Genomic DNA, 26,623 nt, shown 5'->3' on the forward strand with positions numbered 1-26,623 from the left:
CCTTATGCATTCCGTGGACAGTTAAAAACTTTGATAACAATTTTACTAAAAAGTTTTACATGGTACTCTTTTTTGTTAATCATTCTATAATTTTTTTCCACACAAAATGACTTATGTCACATTAGACAATACAGAATGAATTCAGATGCAAAAACTAGTAGTCAAAATAATAACTATAGTATTTTTGCAATGCGATGTATGTAAGATAAAAAAATGATTGAAAAGATAAAGAAAATAGTATGTTGAAAAATGTGTTTGCGATGCAAGCAAACAATTTTTTGACAAATAATTCCTATCCAAACACCCCGGCATTTTTCTTTCTTTCTTTCTTCTTTTCCCTGAACATCTGGTTATGCACGTATGGATTTAATCTGGAAACTTAGAGCTTGATCCAACTTCATCTTGAGCCCATGCTAAGCCTTTTTCTGCTGATTTTCACCATTGTTATGCATCCCATTCTACTACTGCTACAGAAAACCATCAAATATAGCTGAATCTTAACCCAATGTCCAACATTTTTCAAAGGCTCATACTATATGGATTGGATCATAATGCAATAGCAAGATGAAAGACTGAAATCTCTTACCCCCGCCCCCCCCCCCTCTCCCAAAACAAAACAAAAACAACCTTCTTGTAATTCAACGTTCCTCAGATCATTAAGCAAAAGGTCAGTCATTGCTGCTTAAAGATTGTCACACCTGAAGTTAATTAGTTCACTGCCACACACTGACAACATATAAACATTATTAACTTGAGTTGATCCGAAACAAGAAACTGTTATTTAAGCATTAAGGTGAATTGAACAATTTACTTTCAACTCAATCGAGAATGTGCGAAAAGGCTAGTGTTAAATTGACTTGATTAACTGCAATGTGGAGAGTAAATTGGGGGGATTTGATCAAAACAAATGTGTAAAGCCAAGAAGAGTAAAAGGTCATACATTAAAATGAGAGATTCGTGGATCATAATACAAACCTTTGAGTACACTATGAATTTCCAAGGTTTTTCTGTTTATCGGAGCCATTTTAAAGCTCTGCCATGGTAAATGTGTCCTTGATAGATTTTAATCTGCAAAGAACTTGCGTCATATTTATTCTATCTTCTGGCAAGTGAATGGAGCAAGCCAAGCCAACTTTAAGCAATGAAATCAAACACTGCTCTAGTAAATTGCATTTTGTTTCTCCCAGTGGACTGCTTCTGCTATTGGCTGCTGTAGTTCTTCTGTGATCTTCACACAGAAGTACCGGATCCACAATGTCCATCACGCGCTCAGGAATTGCCATTTCAACATATGTATGGAGATCAAGGCCTCCAGTGAACAAAGGATGTGTAGGCTTCTTCCCTGTCATCATCTCCAGCAATAGGATTCCGAAGCTGTAGACATCTCCATTACTTGATACCTCTGCACCTAAGCCATACTCTGCATTAATGTTGAAGCTTGTCAGACAGCCAAAGTATGAATTGTCAAAAATAGCTCAGTTTTAAAATTTGTTGTTTTGTATATGATGTTGAATGAACATAGGTAAGAAAGATTAATTTAAAAAAATCAGTCAGATTTGTACTTTCTTACCTGGAGCTACATATCCAATAGTTCCTCTGATTCCAGCAGAGCTCGTTTCCTGTAAATTTGGAGCTGAATGAACATATTTTGCCAGCCCAAGATCTCCAACATGGGCTGTCAGATCGCTGTCAAGTAGAATATTACTTGGTTTTAGATCGCAATGAACAATCTGCTTGTGGCAATGGTGATGTAGATAATCAACGGCACAAGCTACATCAATAGCAACATTAATTCGCTGAAGAAGGTTTGGTATAGGAAAAATGTGCTGCTGATGTTCATCTGCTCGATGCAACCAAGTTTCTAGACTGCCGTTGGGCATGAACTCGTAGATTACAGCTTTAAAATCATTCCCTTGGAAATCCAGACCTGAGGAAGAACTTATAATCTTCACGAGGTTCCGATGCCGGATGTTTCTCATTGCATCACACTCAGCAATAAAACTCTTGAAGGCTCCATGGTGTTGAAGGTTAAAGACTTTGATAGCCACCGACAAGTTTCCTCCTTCAGTCAGCACTCCTTTGTATACGGAGCCAGAGCTACCAGCACCAATTAGATTTTCTGCAGAGAAACCATTAGTAGCTTGAACAAGTTGTCTGTAGCTGACTCTCAGGAAGAGTCTGCCTAAGAAGTTTGGTAATTTTGGTTGGGTCCTTCTCCTTTTAAATGACCGTAGTCTGAAAATTGAGATTGAGGTTACCACTATCACCAGGAAGGAACTTGTAATCACCACTGGTATGATGAACCTGAGAGGCTTCATATTTTTCTTTGACTCTCCCGGAGGGTGGCACTTTGGCAGCTGTAGTTCAGGAATGCCTCCACAGAGTCTCCTGTTCCCAACAACTGATACTGCACTAGCATTTCCAAAAATACCTTGTCTTGGCACCTCACCCGAGAAATCATTGAAGGACAAATTCAGGGTCTTAATTGATATACTTGCCATATATTGGGGGATTTGGCCAGAAAAATTATTACTAGAAAGGTCAAGAATTTGGACACTTCTCAAAGAACTAATGAATTCAGGAAAAGATCCCTGGAAAGAGTTACCAGCAAGGGAAAGGATTTCAAGGCTACTACAACCGCCAAAGGTCCCTGGAATTTCACCTGACAGGTGATTTTCTGAAAGATCCAATCCAGCTAAATTTTTCAAGGTGCCGACCTCTGATGGGATTGTTCCAGATAAACTGTTCTGAGAAAGATTTAATGAAATGGACAGGGAAGATATCCCAAAAATCTCTTTTGGTATCGTACCACTCAAGTTGTTTTGAGAAAGTCCTAGGAGTAACAACTGCTTGCAGTTTCCGAGAGCTGGTGGAATGGATCCCTCCAAGTTGTTATCATCTAAATAGAGTTCATTCAACAGTGAGAGGTTTCCTACAGACTCTGGAATTTCTCCTGACAATTTGTTGGAAATAAGAGCCAGCCGCTGAAGCTTTTGAAGATAACCAATTGTACTTGGAACTGTCCCTGTGAGTTGATTACTTTCAAGATACAAGGTCTCTAAGCCAATGAGATTACCTAATGTTGAAGGTATCCCTCCATATATTTGATTTCCGCCAAGTGACATATAGTCTAAGAATCGGGATGATAAGTTGCCGATACTGTTGGGCAAGACACCCTTTATTTGGTTGTCTTGTAGGGAAATTGCGACTAATTGGCTGCAGTTTGTCATGGTGCTGAGAAACTGCAATCCATCCAGTACTTCCCCACTTCCAAAATTATTATTTGCAGCTAATAGGGAAATAAAATTTTGCAGGCCTCCAAAATCAACTGCTATTCTGCCGCTGAATCCATTGTGTCCAATGTCGATCCAGCCTAGCTCAGAGGCATTTGACAAAGAGGCTGGAAGTACCCCCCAGAACTGATTGTCTCTCAACTGGAGATACTCAAGGCGAGGAAGCATGAGACCTAATGCTGAAGGAAGAGTTCCATGTAGCTGATTACTTGGCAGAGACAAAACCTCCAGTTGAGAAAGATTATAGACAGAAACAGGGATGTCACCATTTAGTCTGTTTCCGCCAAATCCAATGCCTTTTAGCGTTTTCAACTGACCTAAGGATTCAGGAATATTACCCTCCAAATGATTTGCAGCCGCAGATAGTAAACTCAGGGAAGTAAAATTCCCCATGGAAGGAGGGATATTTCCTGTAAGGCTATTGTTTTGAATAACTAGAGATTCAAGGTTCCTCAGAGAACCAAATTCCGGCGGTATTCTCCCAACTAGGTTATTGTAGCTTAGGTCAAGATGCACAAGCTTGGAGCACCGGGATAGATTGCCTGGAATTTCGCCTTCCAGGGAGTCCCATGACAGATTCAGTTCCCGCAGCCTGAAGAGATTTCCAAACTGGGGCGGGATTCCACCTTGGAAGGTGTTGTTTCTTAGCATCAACGCACGAAGAAAGCTGAGGTTCCCAAGAAACGGTGACAAGAAGCCAACCAAGCCCCTGCCTTGAAGATCTATGCTGGTCACTCTTCTGTGCCTTCGACCGCATTCGACACCCTCCCATGAGCAGAAATGATGAGAATCATTCCACGAGTTCATGATCCCATAAGGGTCATGCTGTATTTTTGACTTGAAATCCAATAAAGCAACATGATCGTGATGGTCTGCTTCTTTTCTGTCCATGGTTTTTGTAGAAGCCATGCTCAGAGGAAGACCTTTGGCATGTACCTCCAATGTCAGTAGTGCTAGCACCAGATAAATTCTTTTAGTTTCAGGAATTGAGATCAGAAATCTAGCCATTGTTCAGTGTGGAAATGTGGATGTGATTCCCTTCTCAAGTAGGAAAATTCTCAGGTAAGTAAACTAGTGAAAATGGACAATCAGTACTGTAAGCATTATTTATAATTTCATCAGTGACTTCATATGTAAAGGACAGATTCAAGCATTGACAAAATTGAGGTTAGATTCCAGTGAAAATGTAAGGAAGGTTAGTTAGAGTGACTGATTGGGACTGAGTTCTTTCATTATTTAAAAAGTTACAGAGTAAATCTTGGTTGAATAGAGCCAGGTACAACCTAGCTTAGTAATCAACTACATTAGGTAAAGTAGATATATAGACACCTCGGAAAGTGCCAAAAACAAGACAGGAACTTGTACTTAATTATACTCTGTGAAGTTAGTTATTGAATTTGTCATACTACTATTAAACAAGTATATTATGTACATAGGAAAAATTTTCCAGCAGTATTTTCCACGTATCCTAGCTTCGTTTACCACTATTGGCAGCTAATCCATCAACTCTGATTGGCTAAGTATGTCGTTGATTCCAGCAGTATCTACTTAGTGTGTATATATATAAGTGTCAGCAGTATCTACCAAGTTGCGCGACATCCCTTTCATTGTTCTACAGTTTCATTGTATAAAATTACTGTCTATATATTTATACACACCTACCAAAAAGTAGGAAGGTATACCTAGGAGAAGTTTACAAGTAGAACCATCTGTGATGGACATTGATGAACACAAGGAACTAGTATCCCTTGATGTTTTACTGCAGAATGTATATTACCGCAAATTTAGTCAAAGAGTTCACATTTGTGTCTCTGAATTATGCTCTTTGCCTCATGATTTTGATCCCCTTTACTGGGGTGTTTGTTCATGATGTAGTGTTGGAATTTTTTGTATAAATTTGTTTTACTCGCAAAATTGCACCATTAAAGCTTTTTTTTTTTTTTTTTTTTAAATTGTAGTTACAAGATGTACTTCAGCAAAATTGAATAGATATTCATGTATGTAGAAAGAAAATTAAAGGCCCTTAAGTGTTGGTTTAAACACATGTTAAAGCTTATTGCTTGAACAAAACTAATGGTCTCATGCTTAAGCAAAAGAACAAAATATACAGTTGAGGTCCATTGAATTTGGCTAGTCTTGAACACTTTAAATAGAAATGCTGTTAAATATTATGCATTTCTGCATAATATCCGAGATATTTTACATATTGTTAGTATCACAAACAATATTTCAAGTTTCTATATATATATATATATATATAGTTAGACAGTTAGTATCACAAACACATCTTCTAACTACTTTTTTTATATTCTTAACTATCTTTTAATTTTACATACATTATATCATAAAAAATGCTAGAGTGTTATTCCAAATAATATTTTCTAACAATCTCCTATCCAAATATTTTCTTTACATCTTTCACATGAATTCGTCCTGGTTATATTAGACAAATCTTAGTGTTTACAGCAAACTCTTGTAATTTTTGCTGTAATTTGATTATTTGATCATCACAATTTGTTTGTTTGAATCATCAAGAAAAAATGGAGGTGATTAGGACTGTTAACTATTAACATCATAGGACTGGCGATTGATTACAAAGCTACATCATGGTGAAGAGTTTAGGTGGGGGTTCTGATCAATCTATATTAATCCCAATAGGTTTCTTGAGACTAGCCCACTTGAACAATGTCACTTCACCAAAAGTTGATTGGCTTAGCTTTGAGAGGTTGATGTTCTGTAGGAAGGGTGGCTGCGGGTCGGGTACCCGCTCCGTCCACCATTTGGCTGATCTGACCCGCACCTTGCGGGTCAACTATTTTCTGACTTTTAACTGCCTTGTATATTAGCGGGTATTCGGTTATAGGGTACTCGCTGAGATAGGGTTGGGTTGATGGGTACCCGTCCCACCCCACTTATCATTTAATTTTTTTAAAAAAAATTATATTAATTTAATTTTATATTTTACACATTCATCTAAGATTTAATAAAGATTTTTTTCTCAAAAAAAGTCTCCCACCAAAAAACAAGCATGCGAAGAGAATACAAGATAAAAGAAAAAAAAAATAAAAGAATTCAAAATCAATAAAAGTTTGAATTAAGTAGCACATTTTTTTAAATATATGTTTCACATTAATTAAATTCTTTTCTATAAAACATAAGATTATGACCTCTACAAATGAGTTTTGTAAATAAACTATAGTATCTCATGTTTGTAATGCAATTTGTTTAGTGAAATTACTTATTTGGCTCTAAAAATATTGTCTCCGTTTGGATTAGCTGTTTTTTGGGATGTTTTTAAAAATTTTTACTGTAACAGTGTATATCGGGCACCCACAGGTTTTTAATTATGAGAGCCTAATCCACCTTGTATTTTAGTGGGTACTCGACCATTTTTTGATCCGATCAAATAATATAAATCGAGTATTCTAATTTTTGGATTAGATCGGATTGGATCGGATCTATCGACTTTTCGGGTTAATAGATAAATTTGCTCACCCCTATTAGGAGTATGCAATCGGATTAAATTATTGGGAAAATTGGAAAAAGGGTAGAGACGGATTCAAAAATTATAAGAAGGGGGTAAGTTTTTGATATATTGCTATAGGGAAAAATTTTATTATTTTTGAAATCCTTAAAAAAAAAACATGTTGAAATTGATATGACCAAATTACAGCAACCCCGATAAAAAATTTTAGATTTTAATTATATACACATATGCGCCCAATATAGTGCCATGTAAAAGATTGAGGAGGCTTGAGGTCGTAGAGGTTTTGAGTTTAAATCCTTTCCCTTACTCCTTTTGACTTCTTAAATTCCATCGTTCCACTATTGGGATTAAAAAAAAGAAAAAAGAAAGGTTCAAAGTTTGAGATTAATTCTAAGATGAAGTGAAAGGCAGGCCTCTCCCAAACTAGGGTTAAATGCACTAAACCTCTTAATGTTTAAGGTGATTTGAATTTTTTCCCCTGACAGTATCTTTATTGCTCATTTTTCCCTCCCCAAAGCCACATGAATTTTTTTCCTTTAAAAAAAAAGGTTACAATTTCTTAATTTTTATCCATTCTTCTTCATACTGCCCAAACTTCTCCTATCATCCATATTTTTAGTGGTGAAATTTTTTTTTGAGAAATCAAGAAATAAATTTCCAAAATATTCCACTTCTAATTAAAAAAAATCACCAAATTAAATAAATTCAAAATTTTGTTATTATCCAAAATATTCCTCCTCAAGTTATGAACATTAATAAGTGAAGGTGATATAGAAATATGGTAATACATCCCTTATATGCATTCTGTGGACAGTCAAAAACTTTGATAACAATTAAAAAAAAAGTTTTAAATGGTACTCTTTTTTGTTAATCATTCTATAATTTCTTTCCACACGAAACGACTTATGTCACATTTTACAATACAGAATGTATTCAGATGCAAAAACTAGTAGTTGACCAAATTCACATTCATATACATAGACCGGAGATTAGTACTTTTTGCAATGTGATATATATGAGATAAAAAAATAATTGAAAAGATAAAATGATATGTTGAAAAATGTGTCTGCGATGAGCTGAGGCAAAATGGACAACATATAAACATTATTAACTTGAGTTGACCCGAAACAAGAAACTGTTATTTAAGCCGTAAGTTGAATTGAACAATTTACTTTCAACTCATTCGAGAATGCACGAAAAGGCTAGCGTTAAATGACTTGATTAACTGCAATGTGGAGAGTAAATTGGGGGGATTTGATCAAAACAAATGTGTAAAGCCAAGAAGAGTAAAAGTTCATTTACATTAAAATGAGAGATTTGTGGATCATAATACAAACGTTTGATTACACTATGAATTTCAAGGTTTTTCTGTTTATTGGAGCTATTTTAAAGTTCTACCATGGTAAATGTGCCCTTAATAGACTTTAATCTGCAAACAACTTGCGTCATATTTATTCTATCTTCTGGCAAGTGCATGGAGCAAGCCAAGCCAACTTTAAGCAATGAAATCAAACACTGCTCTAGTAAATTGCATTTTGTTTCTCCTAGTGGACTGCTTCTGTTATTGGCTGCTGTAGTTCTTCTGTGATCTTCACACAGAAGTACTGGATCCACAATGTCCATCACACGCTCAGGAATTGCCATTTCAACGTAGGTATGAAGATCAAGGCCTCCAGTGAACAAAGGATGTGTAGGCTTCTTCCCAGTCATCATCTCCAGCAATAGGATTCCGAAGCTGTAGACATCTCCATTACTTGATACCCCGGCACCTAAGCCATACTCTGCATTAATGTTGAAGCTTGTTAGACAGCCAAAGTATGAATTGTCAAAAATAGCTCAGTTTTAAAATTTGTTGTTTTGTATATGATGTTGAATGAACATAGGTAAGAAAGATTAATTTAAAAAAATCAGTCAGATTTGTACTTTCTTACCTGGAGCTACATATCCAATATTTCCTCTGATTCCAGCAGAGCTCGTTTCCGGCAAATTTGGAGCTGAATGAACATATTTTGCCAGCCCAAGATCTCCAACATGGGCTGTCAGATCGCTGTCAAGGAGAATATTACTTGGTTTTAGATCGCAATGAACAATCTGCTTGTGGCAATGATGATGTAGATAATCAACGGCACAAGCCACATCAATAGCAACATTAATTCGCTGAAGAAGGTTTGGTATAGGAAAAATGTGCTGCTGATGTTCATCTGCTCGATGCAACCAAGTTTCTAGACTGCCGTTGGGCATGAACTCGTAGATTACAGCTTTAAAATCATTCCCTTGGAAGTCCAGACCTGAGGAAGAACTTATAATCTTCACGAGGTTCCGATGCCGGATGTTTCTCATTGCATCACACTCAGCAATAAAACTCTTGAAGGCTCCATGGTGTTGAAGGTTAAAGACTTTGATAGCCACCGACAAGTTTCCTCCTCCAGTCAGCACTCCTTTGTATACGGAGCCAGAGCTACCAGCACCAATTAGATTTTCTGCAGAGAAACCATTAGTAGCTTGAACAAGTTGTCTGTAGCTGACTCTCAGGAAGAGTCTACCTGAGAAGTTTGGTAAATTTGGTTGGGTCCTCCTCCTTTTAAATGACCGTAGTCGGAAAATTGAGATTGAGATTACCACTATCACCAGGAAGGAACTTGTAATTACCACTGGCATGATGAACCGTAGTCGGAGAAGCTTCTTATTTTTCTTTGACTCTCTTAGGGGCTGACACTTTGGTAGCTGTAGTTGGGGAATGCCTCCACAGAGTCTTTTGTTCCCAACAACTGATATAGCACTAGCATTTCCAAAAATGCCTTGTGTTGGTAGCTCGCCCACAAAATCATTGAAGGACAAATTCAGGGCCTTTATGGACATTCTTACTAAAAATTGGGGGATTGGTCCAGAAAAATTGTTACTAGAAAGGTTAAGATTTTGAATACCTTTCAAAGAACTGATAAATTCTGGAAAAGATCCCTGGAAAGAGTTACCAGCAAGGGAAAGGATTTCAAGGCTACTACAACCACCAAAGGTCCCAGGAAGTTCACCTGACAGGTGATTTTGTGAGAGATCCAATCCAGCTAAAATTTTCAAGGTGCCAACCTCTGATGGGATTGTTCCAGATAAATGATTCTGGGAAAGATCTAATGAAATGGACAGGGAAGATATCCCAAAAATCTCTTTTGGTATCGTACCGCTCAAGTAGTTTTGAGAAAGTCCTAGGAGTAACAACTGCTTGCAGTTTCCAAGAGCTGGTGGAATGGATCCCCCCAGGTGGTTATCAGCTAAATATAGTTCATTCAACAGGGAGAGGTTTCCTACAGACTCTGGAATTTCTCCTGACAATTTATTGGAATGAAGAGACAGCCGCTGGACTTTATGAAGATAACCAATTGTACTAGGAACCGTCCCTGTGAGTTGATTACTTTCAAGAAATAAAAGCTTTAAGCTGATGAGATTACCTACCGTTGAAGGAATTTCTCCGTATATTTGGTTTCCACCAAGTACCAAGTATTGGGATGATAAGTTACCGATACTGTTGGGCATGATCCCCTTTAGTTGGTTGCCACCTAGGTCAATTCCAAATAATTGGCTGCAGTTTGTCATGGTACTGAGAAACTGCAATCCATCCAGTACTTCCCCACTTCCAAAATTATTAGCTGCTGCCAATAGCCAATGAAAATTTAGCAGGCCTCCAAAATCAACTGCTATTCTGCCGCTGAATCCATTGTCTCCAATTTCGATTCGGCCTAGCTCAGAGGCATTTGACAAAGAGGCTGGAAGTACCCCCCAGAACTGATTGTCTCTCAACTGGAGATACTCAAGGCGAGGAAGCATGAGACCTAATGCTGAAGGAAGAGTTCCATGCAGCTGATTACTTGACAGAGACAAAACCTCCAGCTGAGAGAGATTATAGATAGAAACAGGGATGTTACCATTTAGTCTGTTTCCGCCAAATGCAATGATTTTTAACGTTTTCAACTGACCTAATACTTCGGGAATTTTTCCCTCCAAATGATTTTCGGCCGCAGATAGTATACTCAGGGAAGTAAAATTCCCCATGGAAGGAGGGATAATTCCTGTTAGGTTATTGTAGTGAATCGCGAGGAATTCAAGGTTCCTCAGGTAACCAAATTCTGGTGGTATTCTCCCAACTAGCCTGTTGAAGCCTAGGCTAAGTTGCAAAAGCTTGAAGCACTGGGATAGATTGCCTGGAATTTCGCCTTCCAGGGAGTTCGATGACAGATTCAGTTCCTGCAGCCTGAAGAGATTTCCAAACTGGGGCGGGATTCCACCTTGGAAGGTGTTGTTACCTAGCATCAACGTACGAAGAAAGCTGAGGTTTCCAAGAAAAGGTGACAAGAAGCCAACCAAGCCTCTGCTTTGAAGATCTATGCTGGTCACTCTTTTGTGCTTGCGACCGCATAGAATTCCCTTCCACGAGCAGAAATCAGAGTCATTCCATGAGTTCATAATCCCATAAGGGTCATGTTGAATTTTTGACTTGAAATCCAATAAAGCAACAGGATCACCATCACGATCACGATTACGTGCTTCTCTTTTGGCCATGGTTTTTGTGGAAGCCGTGTCCAAAGGAAGATTTTTGGCATGCAACACCAATACTGTCAGCAGTGCTAGCGCGAGACAAATCCTTTCAGTTGCATGAATTGAGATTAAAAATCTTGCCATTGTCCAGAGTGGAATTGTGGATGAGATTCCCTCTCGAGTAGGAAAATACTTGCAGTAGACTAGTGAAATTTGATAATCAGTACATAGGTTACTCCGTTTGTGCAAGGACAGATTCAAGCATTGATAGATTGAGGTTAGATGCTAGTCAAAATGCATTAAGGGCTAGACTTGAGTCCCGGGATTTGACCGCAGACTTAGAAAGCCACCTACAGACGCTTTACGCCCAATCATTCCGGATAACGCTTGCATTTTAGAGTGACCAGACTCCAGCTTAAGTTCTTTGTTTCTAAATGAAAAGCTGTACAATAAACCTTAGTAGACTCGGGACCAATACAATTGTAAACTATTAATTAGGTTTTTGCGTACATTTGATCCACATCGGGACAAGTATGATTGACGTTTGATACAATTGGTACGATTATTATACTTTTTACAAAAGTTAGCATACGTTTACAAACGTGATTGTATTCATATACTATACTAATTTAATGTACATGAACACATGTATATAGTAAAACAATATTCATGCATACTAAATTATATAAAATATACACCGATCAAATATGCGCATGGAGATCTCAACATTACTTGTCCTCAATTATATTTACTTGTTATACCTTATCGTGTCCAATTACACTATTCTTGGAGGATGAGTGCATGGGATATTTTATTCATCTATACCGTTTTAATTGTATAGGAAGGATTATACAATAATTGTCCTCAATGGGGATCAACTTGGAAGCTTTACGATGGATTCAATGGATTTCTACCTTGTATATAAATAAGAAGAAAATCAAGTTACTGTAGCAATCGATCTTAGATTTAAATCTGAATTTCCTATACGTATGCATTCGATTCAAACTGAGTGTCAAAATGCTTTTGTGTTGTACATATTTAATTTTTTTGTGTATAATTATATTATAATATTATACCGAATATATGTAAAGTATTTTATTAATGTACACTATTTCTTTTTTTTTTTTTCACGAGTTCAATAACATAAAATGTGATTATACGCCAAACCATGTAACAAGTATAATGACCAAATTGAATTACACGGAACCAAAACCGCACTGGCACTCATTCCGTCCAATGCAGTGTCATGTAAAGAGTCTTACTTTTGAAATTGTCATCATCGTAATGCATACTATTTAACCTTTGATTTTTCTGAAAGGAACTCAAACAGTTATGTGCTCCATTGACTTGTAACTATCAAGTTTGCATACCATCCTCCAAAGAAATTGAAAGTTGACACTGCCAACCAAATAATCGAATGGTTTTGGTTACATTTGATTCTTTTGGAAAGAGTTTAAAGGCCACACTCAATTCAATGAAAATTTGACATTTTGCAGCCAATTATTCTAATGGTTTTGTTTGTATCCCTGGACAAGAATTTATGCTAAGGCATGGGCACTAATGTGCTTGAGATCCCACATTGTATGGTTTGTGAAAGGAAAACTCCAAATTGCGTAGTCATGTGGAGAAAATTAAAAGTCGTTGGAGAGGTTGATGCAATTGTTAACTTATAATATGGGCAAAGGTGGGAAAAGGGTAATTTTTTGAAGAGGCAAATTGGATTGAACCTAATGCATACAGGATACAACTGGTTTCTAGCCAAATAAAGGTAAAGCGGATGGCCAAATTCTCAAAAATTGGGAAAGAAAAATGTTGTTATTAGAAGGACAGTTCATTGATAATTGCAGAACCATTTCAGACAGCCAAAGTTTAAACATAAAATGTCAAAAACAATTTATATCAAGGGAAAATTTTCGTGTTTTTTATATGATGTTGCATAATTATATGTACAAACAATAAAGAATCAAATATATGTGTTCTTTCTTTCCTGGAGCCACATATGACATATCCTATAGTTCCTCTGATCCCAGCAGAGGTGCTTTCTAATGATCTGGGAGGTGAATGAAGATACTTTGACAGCCCAAAATCTCCAACATGGGCTATCAGATCACTGTCAAGAAAATATTGTTTGGTTTAAGATCGCAATGAGCAATCTGCCTGTGGCAATGATGATGTAGGTAATCGAGGGCACAAGCCACATCAATAACAACATTAATTCTTTGAAGAAGGTTCAGTCTATGAAACATCTTCTGCTGATCTTCTTCTGTTGGATGCAACCATTTTTCTAGACTCCCATTAGGCATGAACTCATAGATTAAAGCTCTAAATTCATTCCCTTGGAAATCCAGACCGGAGGAAGAACTTACAATCTTCACAAGGTTTCGATGCCGGATGTTTCTCATTGCTTCACACTCAGCACTAAAACTCTTTAAAAGATCCATGGTGGAAAAGGTTAAAGGCTTTGATTGCCACTGCTAAGTTTCCAGCTTCAGTCAGTGTTCCTTTATATACTGAGCCAGTGCTACCAACACCAATTAAAGCTTATTGCTTGAACAAAACTAATAGTCTCATGCTTAAGCAAAAGAACAAAATATACAGTTGAACTCCATTAAATTTGGCTAGTCTTGAACACTTTAAATAGAAATGTTGTTAAATATTATGGGTTTCTACATAATATCCGAGATATTTTACATATTGTTTGTATCACAAACAATACTACAAGTTTCTACCTAAATATATATCACAAACAATATATATATATATATATATATATATATATATATATATATATAGTTAGTTAGTATCACAAACACTTCTAACTACTTTTTTTCTTAATATTCTTAACTGTCCTTTTGGATTAATCTTTCCTACACTGACAGTGTATACACTATCAGCATTGGATGAATGATAACTATGCAAAATTTGAGTTTGAAATTCAACTTTTGTACTCATGTCATGAATCCAACGATAATAGTGTATACACCGTCAGTGTAGGAAAGATTTACTCCTGTCTTTTAATTTCACATACATTACATCATAAAAAATGCTATAATGTTATTCCAAATAATATTTTCTAAAAATCTCCTATCCAAACATTTTCTTTACATCTTCCACATGAATTCGTCCTGGTTGCATTAGATAAATCCAAAATCTTGTAATTTTTCCTGTAATTTGATTATTTGATCATCACAATTTGTATGTTTGAATCATCAAGAAAAAATGGTGGTGATTAGGACTGTTAACTATTAACATCATAGGACTGGCGATTGATTACAAAGCTACATCATGGTGAAGAGTTTAGGTAGGGGGTTTTGATCAATCTACCTATATATATATATACACACATATGTATATTAATCCCAATAGGTTTCTTGAGACTAGTCCACTTGAACAATGTCACTTCACCAAAAGTTTAGACGACGATGTTTTGTTGCAACCAGATCATAAATTATTGGGAAAATTGGAAAAAGGGCAGAGACGGATTCGAAAATTATAAGAAGGGGGTAGGTTTTTGATATACTGTTATAGGGAAAAAATTTATTATTTTTGAAATTCTTAAAAAAAATACGTTGGAATTGAAATGACCAAATTACGGCAACCCCCATAAAAGATTTTAGATTTTAATTATCTACACATATGCCTCCAATACAGTGTCATGTAAAAGATTGAGGAGGTTTGAGGTCTTAAAGGTTATGAGTTTAAATAGGAATAGCAACGGGGCGGGTTTGGGGCGGGGACCCCGCTTCGCTGTCCAATACTTCCCCCCACCCCTGCCTTGCCTCCCATCCCCCGCTTCCCCCCACCTCGCCCCCACCCCGCCCTACTTTCGCCGTGGGATTAATAAAAATTTGTCATATAATTTCATTGTAGTTAAATTTTAGCAAATGATTAAGTACTAAAATATCAATACATTACTAAATCGTTATACATTGTAATTTAACAATTGAAATCTGTAAGAACAATCAAACAAAAATTATTTGAATACAATCTAACATGATGAAACAAATAAAACTAAAGTAGTCAAGTTTTCACTTTTGAAATAAATATAATCACTAAGTCTTTATTGTATTTTTTTTTGACAAAAAATATTATTGTGTTAAGTGTAATTAGAAATTTAGTATAAATATATTAGTAAATTTAGTATAACTAATTAATAATTTCTATTAGTAGATATGTATAATTATTAGTCTAATTGATAATATCAATTGTATTACATATATTAATATACATTATATAATACTTATAATTAATAACATTATTATTATAAGTTTGTAACTAATTAAATTAAATATTACATACATATATATATATATATATATATACACACACTAACGAGTGGGGGGCGAGGGATGGGGCAGGGTGATTAGCCTCCGCGGTTGCCATCCCTAGGTTTGAATCTTTCCCCTTATTCCTTTCGACTTCTTAAATTCTAGCCTTCCACTATTGGGATTAAAAAAAAAAAAGAAAGGGTCAAAGTTTTGAGAGTAATTCTGGGATGAAGTGAAAGGCAGGACCCTCTCAAACTAGGGTTAAATGCACTAAACCTCTTAATGTTTAGGGTGATTTGAATTTTTTCCCCCTACATTATCTTTATTGCACTTTTTTCCCTCCCCTAAGCCACATCAACTTTTTGCCTTAAAAAAAACGGTTCCAATTTCTTTTTTTTTTTTTTATCCATTCTTCTTCATACTGCCCAAACTTCTCCTATCATCCATATTTTTAGTGCTGAAATTTTATTTTCTTTTTTTTGAGAAATCAAGAAATAAATTTCCAAAATATTCCACTTCTATTAGAAAAATCACCAAATTAAATAAATTCAAAACTTTGCTATTATCCAAAATATTCCTCCTCAAATTATAAACATTAATAAGTGAAGGTGATATAGAAATATGGTAATATATCCATTATATGCATTCCGTGGACAGTTAAAACTTTGATAACAATTAAAAAAAAAAGTTTTACATGGTACTCTTTTTTGTTAATCATTCTATAATTTTTTCCACACGAAACGACTTAGGTCACATTTTACAATACAGAATGTATTCAGATGCAAAACTAGTAGTTTACCAAATTCACATTCATATACATAGACAGGAGATTATTTAAAAGAATAACTGTAATACTTTTTGGAATATGATATATATGAAATAAAAAAATAATTAAAAAAATAAAATGATATGGTGAAAAATGTGTCTGTGACGTAAGCAAACAATTTTTTGACAAATAATTTCTATCCAAACACCCCGGCATTTTTCTTTCTTTCTTTCTTCTTTCCCCTAAACATCTGGTTATGCACGTATGGATTTAATTTGGAAACTTGGAGCTTGATCAACTTCATCTTGAGCTCATGCTAAGCCTTTTCTGCTGATTTTCACCACTGTCATGCATCCCACCCTGCCACTGCTACAGAAACCATCAATTATAGCTGAATCTTAATCCAATGTCCAACATTTTTCTAAGGCTCATACTGTATGGATTGGATCATAATGCAATAGCAAGATGAAAGACTGAAATCTCTTCCTCTCTCCCAAAACAAAAACAACCTTCTTGTACTTCAAGGTTCCTCAGATCATTAAGCAAAAGGTCAGTCATTGCTGCTTAAAGATTGTCACACCTGAAGTTAATTAGTTCACTGCCACACTAATAAGATGAGCTGAGGCAAAATTGACAGCATATAGACATTGTTAACTTGAGTTGACCCGAAACAAGAAACAGTTATTTAAGCCGTAAGGTGAATTGAACAATTTACTTTCAACTCATTCGAGAATGTGCGAAAAGGCTAGTGTTAAATGACTTGATTAACTGCAATGTGGAGAGTAAATTGGGGGGATTTGATCAAAACAAATGTGTAAAGCCAAGAAGAGTAAAAGTTCATTTACATCAAAATGAGAGATTTGTGGATCATAATACAAACGTTTGAGTACACTATGAATTTCCAAGGTTTTTCTGTTTATCGGAGCTATTTTAAAGCTCTGCCATGGTAAATGTGTCCTTGATAGATTTTAATCTGCAAACAACTTGCGTCATATTTATTCTATCTTCTGGCAAGTGCATGGAGCAAGCCAAGCCAACTTTAAGCAATGAAATCAAACACTGCTCTAGTAAATTGCATTTTGTTTCTCCTAGTGGACTGCTTCTGTTATTGGCTGCTGTAGTTCTTCTGTGATCTTCACACAGAAGTACTGGATCCACAATGTCCATCACACGCTCAGGAATTGCCATTTCAACGTATGTATGAAGATCAAGGCCTCCAGTGAACAAAGGATGTGTAGGCTTCTTCCCTGTCATCATCTCCAGCAATAGGATTCCGAAGCTGTAGACATCTCCATTACTTGATACCTCGGCACCTAAGCCATACTCTGTATTAATGGTGAAGCTTGTTAGACAGCCAAAGTATGAATTGTCAAAAATAGCTCAGTTTTAAAATTTGTTGTTTTGTATATGATGTTGAATGAACATAGGTAAGAAAGATTAATTTAAAAAAATCAGTCAGATTTGTACTTTCTTACCTGGAGCTACATATCCAATAGTTCCTCTGATTCCAGCAGAGCTCGTTTCCTGTAAATTTAGAGCTGAATGAACATATTTTGCCAGCCCAAGATCTCCAACATGGGCTGTCAGATCGCTGTCAAGTAGAACATTACTTGGTTTTAGATCGCAATGAACAATCTGCTTGTGGCAATGGTGATGTAGATAATCAACGGCACAAGTCACATCAATAGCAGCATTAATTCTCTGAAGAAGGTTTGGTATAGGAAAAATGTGCTGCTGATGTTCATCTGTTAGATGCAACCAAGTTTCTAGACTGCCGTTGGGCATGAACTCGTAGATTAAAGCTTTAAAATCATTCCCTTGGAAATCCAGACCTGAGGAAGAACTTATAATCTTCACGAGGTTCCGATGCCGGATGTTTCTCATTGCATCACACTCAGCAATAAAACTCTTGAAGGCTCCATGGTGTTGAAGGTTAAAGACTTTGATAGCCACCGACAAGTTTCCTCCTTCAGTCAGCACTCCTTTGTATACGGAGCCAGAGCTACCAGCACCAATTAGATTTTCTGCAGAGAAACCATTAGTAGCTTGAACAAGTTGTCTGTAGCTGACTCTCAGGAAGAGTCTACCTGAGAAGTTTGGTGACTTTGGTTGGGTCCTCCTCCTTTTAAATGACCATAGTCGGAAAATTGAGATTGAGATTACCGCTATCACCAGGAAGGAACTTGTAATTACCACTGGCATGATGAACCTGAGAAGCTTCTTATTTTTCTTTGACTCTCTTAGGGGGTGGCACTTTGGTAGCTGTAGTTGGGGAATGCCTCCACAGAGTCTTTTGTTCCCAACAACTGATATAGCACTAGCATTTCCAAAAATGCCTTGTGTTGGTAGCTCGCCCACAAAATCATTGAAGGACAAATTCAGGGACTTTATGGACATTCTTACTAAAAATTGGGGGATTGGTCCAGAAAAATTGTTACTAGAAAGGTTAAGATTTTGAATACCTTTCAAAGAACTGATAAATTCTGGAAAAGATCCCTGGAAAGAGTTACCAGCAAGGAAAAGGATTTCAAGGCTACTACAACCACCAAAGGTCCCAGGAAGTTCACCTGACAGGTGATTTTCTGAAAAATCCAATCCATCTAAAATTTTCAAGCTGCCAACCTCTGATGGGATTGTTCCAGATAAACTGTTATGAGAAAGATTTAATGAAATGGACAGGGAAAATATCCCAAAAATCTCTTTTGGTATCGTACCACTCAAGTTGTTTTGGGAAAGTCCTAGGAGTAACAACTGCTTGCAGTTTCCAAGAGCTGGTGGAATCGATCCCCCTAGGTGGTTATCATCTAAATATAGTTCATTCAACAGTGAGAGGTTTCCTACAGACTCCGGAATTTCTCCTGACAATTTATTGGATTGAAGAGACAGCCGCTGGACTTTCTGAAGATAACCAATTGTACTAGGAACTGTCCCTGTGAGTTGATTACTGTCAAGAAATAAAGTCGTTAAGCTGATGAGATTACCTACCGTTGAAGGAATTTCTCCGTATATTTGGTTTCCACGAAGCCACAAGTGTTGGGATGATAAGTTACCGATACTGTTGGGCAAGATCCCCTTTAGTTGGTTGCCACCTAGTTCAATTACCCATAATTGGCTGCAGTTTGTCATGGTACTGAGAAACTGCAATCCATCCAGTACTTCCCCACTTCCAAAATTATTATGTGCAGCAGCTAGCAAAATAAAATTTTGCAGGCCTCCAAAATCAACTGTTATTCTGCCGCTGAATCCATTGCCTCCAATGTCGATCCGGCCTAGCTCAGAGGCATTCGACAAAGAGGCTGGAAGTACCCCCCAGAACTGATTGTCACTCAACTGGAGATACTCAAGCTGAGGAAGCATGAGACCTAATGCTGAAGGAAGATTTCCATGTAGCTGATTACTTGGCAGAGACAGAACCTCCAGTTTAGAAAGATTATAGACAGAAACAGGGATGTTACCATTTAGTCTGTTATCGCCAAATCCAATGCGTTTTAACGTTTTCAACTGACCTAATTCTTCGGGAATTTTTCCCTCCAAATGATTTTCAGCCGCAGATAGTGTACTCAGGGAAGTACAATTCCCCATGGAAGGAGGGATATTTCCCCTAAGGTTATTGTGGCGAATCATGAGGGATTCAAGGTTCCTCAGGTAACCAAATTCTGGTGGTATACTCCCAACTAGATTATTGTGGCTTAGGTTAAGATGCAAAAGCTTGAAGCACTTGGATAGATTGCTCGGAATTTCGCCTTCCAGGGAGTTCCGTGACAGATGCAGTTCCTGCAGCCTGAATAGATTTCCAAACTGGGGCGGGATTCCACCTTGGAAGGTGTTGTTACTTAGCATCAACGTACGAAGAAAGCTGAGGTTTCCAAGAAAAGGTGACAAGAAGCCAACCAAGCCTCCGCTTTGAAGATCAATGCTGGTCACTCTTTTGTGCTTGCGACCGCATAGAACACCCTTCCATGAGCAGAAATCATGAGAGTCATTCCATGAGTTCATAATCCCATAAGGGTCATGCTGAATTTTTGACTTGAAATCCAATAAAGCAGCAGGATCACAATCACGATCACGATCACGATTATGTGCTTCTCTTCTGGCCATGGTTTTTGTGGAAGCCGTGTCCAAAGGAAGATTTTTGGCATGCAACACCAATACCGTCAGCAGTGCTAGCGCGAGACAAATCCTTTCAGTTGCATGAATTGAGATTAAAAATCTTGCCATTGTCCAGAGTGGAATTGTGGATGAGATTCCGCTCTCAAGTAGGAAAATACTTACAGTAGACTAGTGAAATTTGATAATCAGTACATAGGTTACTCCATTTGTGCAAGGACAGATTCAAGCATTGATAGATTGAGGTTAGATGCTAGTCAAAATGCATTGAGGGCTAGACTTGAGCCCCGGGATTTGACCGCAGACTTAGAAAGCCACCTACAGACGCTTTACGCCCAATCATTCCGGATAACGCTTGCATCTTAGAGTGACCAGACTCCAGCTTAAGTTCTTTGCTTCTAAATGAAAAGCTGTGCAATAAACCTTAGTAGACTTGGGACCAATACAACTGTAAACTATTAATTAGGTTTTTGCGTACATTTGACCCAGATCGGAACAAGTATGATTGACGTTTGATACAATTGATACGATTGTTATACTTTTTACAAAAGTTAGCATACGTTTACAAACGTGATTGTATTCATATACTATACTAATTTAATGTACATGAACACATGTATATAGTAAAACAATATTCATGCATATTAAATTATATAAAATATACACCGATCAAATATGCGCATGGAGATCTCAACATAACTTGTCCTAAATTATATTTGGTTTACTTGTTATACCTTATCGTGTCCAATTACTCTATTCTTGGAGGATGAGTGCATGGGATATTTTATTCATCTATACCGTTTTTGATTGTATAGGAAGGATTATACAATAATTGTCCTCAACGGGGATCAACTTGGAAGCTTCAACCTTGGTTTTATATAGGTTCCATGACAAGTGTAAGAAGTCATTTTATGCTTTATGATGGATTCAATGGATTTCTACCTTGCATATAAATAAGAGGATAGTCAAGTTAGCGTAGCAGCCCATCCATCTTGGTTTTAAATCTCAGTTTCCTACACGTATGCATGCGATTCGAATTGAGTGCCATAATGCTTTTGTGTTGTACATATTTAACATTTTTTTGTGTAAAATTATATTATAATATTATACCGAATATATGTAAAGTATTTTATTAATGTACACTATTTTTTTTTTTCACAAGTTCAATATACATCCGTCTGGCAAGTGAGTTTTTTGGGTGTTTGTCTAAAACTTTACTGTAGTTTACTGTAAAAGTTTTTAAAAAATTTTTTAAGGTGTATAAATTTTTGAATATTTTTAAGTGTATAGTTTAAAAATTTTGAAAAGTTTTTTGAGATTACTGTAGCTAAAGTTTTTAAAGAACTTATAGCAGACAAATTTGACAAAAAACTCAAGTGCCAAACAGGGCCATACGACAAACCATGTAACAAGTATAATGTCCAAATTGAATTACACGGAACCAAAACCGCACTGGCACTCATTCCGTCCAATGCAGTGTCATGTAAAGAGTCATACTTTTGAAATTGTCATCATCGTAATGCATACTATTTAACCTTTGATTTTTCTGAAAGGAACTCAAACATTTATGTGCTCCCTTGACTTGAATATTCTTCACCAGTAACTATCAAGTTTGCATACCATCCGAAGAAATTGAAATTTGACACTTCCAACCAAATAATCGAATGGTTTTGGTTACATTTGATTCGTTTGTAAAGAGTTTAAGGGCCACACTCAATTCAATGAAAATTTGACATTTTGCAGCCAATTATTCTAATGGTTTTGTTCGTATTCCTGGACAAGAATTTATGGAAACACATGGGCACTAATGTGCCTTGAGATCCCACATTGTATGGTTTGTGAAAGGAAAACTCCAAATTGTGTAGTCATGTGGAGAAAATTAAAAGTCGTTGGAGATGTTGATGCAATTGTTAACTTATAATATGGGCAAAGGTGGGAAAGGGGTATTTTTTGAAGAGGCAAATTGGATTGAACCTAATGCATACATGATACAACTGGTTTCTAGCCCAAATAAAGCTAAAGCGGATGGCCAAATTCTCAAAAATTGGGAAAGAAAAATGTTATTAGAAGAACAGTTCATTGATAATTGCATAACCATTTTTTTGGTCCTCGATACATTGGGGAAAAGAGTTGATTCCAGATCGAATAGTACACTACTCAAATTTGATTCTAGTTAAAAAAAAAAAATTCGGATTCGAACTCGAGTTCAAACTTGTTGAACTCTTGAGAGGTGTGCAAGAGTTAGAGTTTGATCTCAATTTTTTGCCTTACTCAAGCTTGATCAAATCGAGCCCAATCAAGTTTAATCGAGTCCAATAAAATTTAAGTAGTATAAATTTATATTTTATATTATTTTAAACAAGGGACAAGATAGACTTTTACACTAATAAATAAAATTTTTTTAAAACATATAAATGTGAAACGCAATTAAATTAGATTAAACTCGATGAATGTTCGAACTTCGAACTTAACATATTATATTTGAACTTGAACTCGTCAAGTTATTTGAATTACTTGAATTCAATCACAAAGTCAATCAATGTGAGTTTGAACTCAAATTATGGCAGCTTAGTATGAAGCATAAGTTGAAGCATTTTGTCTGGAAATGTTTGAAGGGAATCCTGCCAGTCAATGCAAGCATCAAGGCTAGATGTCAGCAAGGCAATCCAGTGTGTAAATGCTGTGGTTTATACTCAGAGTCGATTGAACATATGTTGTTCTTTTGTAGCCATGCAGAGGTGATTTGGAAGGTGGCACCAATTCAATGGGATGGGTTGGAGAATCTAAAGGGAAAGTTCTGGTTGTGGTGGTCTGAGTTAGTGGAGGCTACATCTAGGGAGAAGGGTGAGGAGCATGTTATATTCACAGTCAACCTACTATGGCAAATTTGGAAAGATAGGAACGAGATAAATTTCAATGGGAAGGGTAGAGGTCCAGGGGTGGTGGTAAATAAAGCTGTAACGGAGTGGCTGGAGTATCAAGAGTGTGTAGGGGAGGGAAGTGAGGAAGAGGAGGAACCACAGCAACTAAAAAAGGAGAAAGGAAGATGGACTGCCCCTGACAAAGGGTGGATCAAGCTAAATACTGATGCTGCATTGAACCGGCAGAACAGAAAAGCTGGTTGGGGAATCGTGGCTAGGGACTGGGAAGGAAAGCTGATTGCTACTTGGGCATGTCCTTCATTCACTTGCTCTGTACCTGTACTTGAAGAGGCATTGGCAATAAGAGCTGCAATGGTAAAAGCTGCTACGGAAGGCTGGGAGAAAATTATTATAGAATCTGACTGTAAGGTGGTGATCGATAAGATTGAGAAGGGAATGGAAGATGTTGTTACGTCTACTGTCTTGCAGGACATTAAACTGCTACAATATAACTTTGAAGAATGTTGGTTTTCCTTTGTTAGAAGGGACTTCAACTTTGTTAGTCACTCTTTAGCTAAGTTTGCTCTTAAGTTAGATGCTATTGTTGATTGGAAAGCTAACTTTCCAGTTTGGTTGCTTGACTGCGCTCAAGCAGACGTAGAGGAGCAGTTGCTTCAGAATGTGTAACCTGTTTTTGGATGAATGAATTGTTGCCGTTTTAGACAAAAAAAAAAAAAGAAAAAGTTAGCGAGTTACTCAATTGACTTCCAATCGTTTGGCACACAACAGATGCTAAGAATTGACCATTAGCAGCGTCACAAGACTCGCAACCAATAACGTGAATGGGAAAATGGAATAGAAACGTACATAACTGAGTGGAAAAAGTGTGTATGAAGTCAAATTATGTACACAAATTTTACCTCACATATGCTAGAAGTTTGGTATACACTAAAAAGAGGGAGAAGTAAAGGCATATTGCGTTTTAAATCCTCATATTTTTTGTTACTCCACAAAGTGGTAAGTTTACAATAAAAACATTGGTCAGAAAATATTTTATACTTATTTTCTGAGTTAGGCATGAGAAAACACAATTTAAACCACCAAAATATTAAGAGTAAACAGGGAAAAAATCTTAATTATACCCACTTGTAGTTAGGCAGTTACTGCACTTTGCCCTTGATAAATCATTTTATCAACAACTTGTCCTCTAAGATTAGCGGTTAACTATATAGGATAATTTTACCGTCCAAGAATATAAGAAACAAATCTTTTATACCCTTGCATATTTAGTGCACTAACACATTTGCCCTTTCTTATCCATTTTTTCCTTTTCTTTTTCATCTCTTATGAAAGTATTGCTACTTTTTTCGCACGCGTTACAATCATTTGGATAAAAGTATTTTTTTATTTAACCTTATTTTAATTTATTGTAAGTTTTAATTTGTTACATTCATTTTAGAAATTGGTTAGTCACTATGCGTTTTAAAGCTGAATTACTTGACCAAATATGATTTAAAATTAAAAGTCACGTCTTTTCATTGTGATGTATTTTTAATGCAATAGGGGAAAAAAACACGGAAGCCCATAGAAAGAACTTAATTTATTTTCTTTTTAAGTTGTTGAAGAATAATCTTAGTCAATGAAATTAACATTTTGAAAGAGAAGTTAGCATTCTTAGTTACTTGTATTCGTTAATTACGCAGGTATCTTGTTATATGATGAATCAACTATTAAAAATGAAAAATTTAAAACTAAAAACAAAAATGATTATCATTGTTAAAAAAAAAAAAGAATGATCTGAAATGACTTGAAAAAAATAATATTTTAAGTTTCCTAAGTAGTAGGGCAAGAGAGAAAATGGTGGCATGACAAATTGAGAAGAGAAAAGAAAATTTGAAAAAAAAAAACAGGTTAGTTCATATATTGTATACACTCATAGTATACATAAAATTAATCCCATTTACTAATTACTAAAGGCAAATGATATATCTTTTGCCATATTTTCTGATGGTTAGAAATCGATAATTATTGGCCGTTAGTTCTTGGGGTAAAGTGCCGATAAAATAATCTCAGGAGGGGCAAACTGCCACTTACCCCCAGGTACTAGGCGGTTTAGTGTAATTAATACTTTTTTTTTTTTTAGAAACTCCTGGAATGAGGAATGAGGAATGAGCAGAGTCATGGTCGAAGCAGGCGAATGTAGTCAACTTTCCACAATAAAACCGCGTTAAAATAATCACTCTTTCAACTGTTTCTGTCCACTGCCAATCTTTCAAGTTTATCATTTTCTATTTCTCTTCCACCAAACAACACGTTAGTTTCAAAATTTCTCCAGATAGTGACTGCAGTGCTCTACTTAGCTATTTGCTGCATCCCTTTTCTTTAAATATCTTTGTCTATCCAAAAAAAAAACACAAAATTTCCAGTGATAATTCATCAAGAAAGCCATGGCTGCTGCAACTGCAATTTTTCAGTACATGTTTTTACTCATTCTTGTTTGTCAATTTCACCAATCGTACAGTCAGCAAAGCTATCTTAACAACAAACAGTTTGATTGTAACGTAAACTGGAGCACAGCGATGGGATTTAAATGCAATGGAGCAGCTAAATCTTGCAGGTCATACCTGACTTTCAGGGCAACTTCAACCTACAACAGTCCCGTCACCATAGCTTATTTGTTGGATACAGATGCGACTGAAATTGCTAGAATCAATAATATTTCGGATGTGGGCAGAATTCCTTCTGGCACTTTGATCATTGTTCCTGTAAATTGTTCTTGTTCTGGTCAATTTTATCAGCATAATGCAAGTTATGTGTTGAAAGGAACCTCGGAGACTTATTATGCTGTTGCTAATGAAACTTATCAAGGTTTGACTACTTGCCGGTCACTGGAAGCTCAGAATTCGTATAATTTCAGGAATTTGAAAGTGAATATGAAGCTCAGTATTCCAGTTAGGTCTGCTTGTCCTACCAAAAATCAGACTGCCTCTGGATTTAAATAGGAATGGCAACGGGCCGGGGGCCGCCTCGCTGCCCAATACTTCCCCACCCCTCTCCTTCCTCCGTCTCTCGTTCCCCCCGTCTCGCCCCCATCCCGTCTCACTTTTTTCACGGGATTAATAAAAATTTATCATATAATTTTATTATAGTTAAATTTTAGTAAATAATTAAGTACTAAAATATCAATACATTACAAAATCATTAAATATTGTAATTTAATAATTGAAATCTATAAAAACAATCAAACAAAAACTATTTGAATACAATCTAACATGATGAAACAAAAAAAAACTAAAGTAGTCAAGTTTTTACTT

The 26,623-nt window shown here is 36.3% G+C and overlaps 5 protein-coding genes across 5 annotated transcripts; 1 reads left to right on the forward strand and 4 right to left on the reverse strand.

Moving 5' to 3' along the window:
- Nucleotides 1-914: 914 nt before the first annotated feature.
- Nucleotides 915-4,314, reverse strand: LOC113711520 (uncharacterized). Its single transcript, XM_027234679.2, has 2 exons — nucleotides 1,571-4,314; nucleotides 915-1,420 (listed from the first exon to the last, which is right to left on the reverse strand). Exons 1-2 carry the CDS (start codon nucleotides 4,299-4,301, stop codon nucleotides 1,026-1,028), a joined length of 3,126 nt encoding a protein of 1,041 aa, XP_027090480.1. The 5' UTR covers nucleotides 4,302-4,314; the 3' UTR covers nucleotides 915-1,025.
- Nucleotides 4,315-8,052: 3,738 nt separating this feature from the next.
- Nucleotides 8,053-11,487, reverse strand: LOC113711521 (uncharacterized). The gene is made up of 2 exons (XM_027234680.2): nucleotides 8,712-11,487; nucleotides 8,053-8,561 (listed from the first exon to the last, which is right to left on the reverse strand). Exons 1-2 carry the CDS (start codon nucleotides 11,449-11,451, stop codon nucleotides 8,167-8,169), a joined length of 3,135 nt encoding a protein of 1,044 aa, XP_027090481.1. The 5' UTR covers nucleotides 11,452-11,487; the 3' UTR covers nucleotides 8,053-8,166.
- Nucleotides 11,488-13,409: 1,922 nt separating this feature from the next.
- LOC113711522 (probable LRR receptor-like serine/threonine-protein kinase At3g47570) lies at nucleotides 13,410-13,748 on the reverse strand. Its single transcript, XM_072067186.1, has one exon. It carries the CDS (start codon nucleotides 13,746-13,748, stop codon nucleotides 13,410-13,412), a length of 339 nt encoding a protein of 112 aa, XP_071923287.1.
- A 3,369-nt stretch (nucleotides 13,749-17,117) lies between these two features.
- LOC113711693 (uncharacterized) lies at nucleotides 17,118-20,672 on the reverse strand. Its single transcript, XM_027234863.2, has 2 exons — nucleotides 17,817-20,672; nucleotides 17,118-17,666 (listed from the first exon to the last, which is right to left on the reverse strand). Exons 1-2 carry the CDS (start codon nucleotides 20,557-20,559, stop codon nucleotides 17,272-17,274), a joined length of 3,138 nt encoding a protein of 1,045 aa, XP_027090664.1. The 5' UTR covers nucleotides 20,560-20,672; the 3' UTR covers nucleotides 17,118-17,271.
- Nucleotides 20,673-23,021: 2,349 nt separating this feature from the next.
- On the forward strand, nucleotides 23,022-23,996 carry LOC140015259 (uncharacterized). The gene has a single exon (XM_072067187.1). It carries the CDS (start codon nucleotides 23,022-23,024, stop codon nucleotides 23,994-23,996), a length of 975 nt encoding a protein of 324 aa, XP_071923288.1.
- The last annotated feature ends 2,627 nt before the right edge of the window (nucleotides 23,997-26,623 follow it).

Source organism: Coffea arabica, chromosome 10e (genome assembly GCF_036785885.1).
Source record: "Coffea arabica cultivar ET-39 chromosome 10e, Coffea Arabica ET-39 HiFi, whole genome shotgun sequence".
NCBI classification, from domain to species: domain Eukaryota; kingdom Viridiplantae; phylum Streptophyta; class Magnoliopsida; order Gentianales; family Rubiaceae; genus Coffea; species Coffea arabica.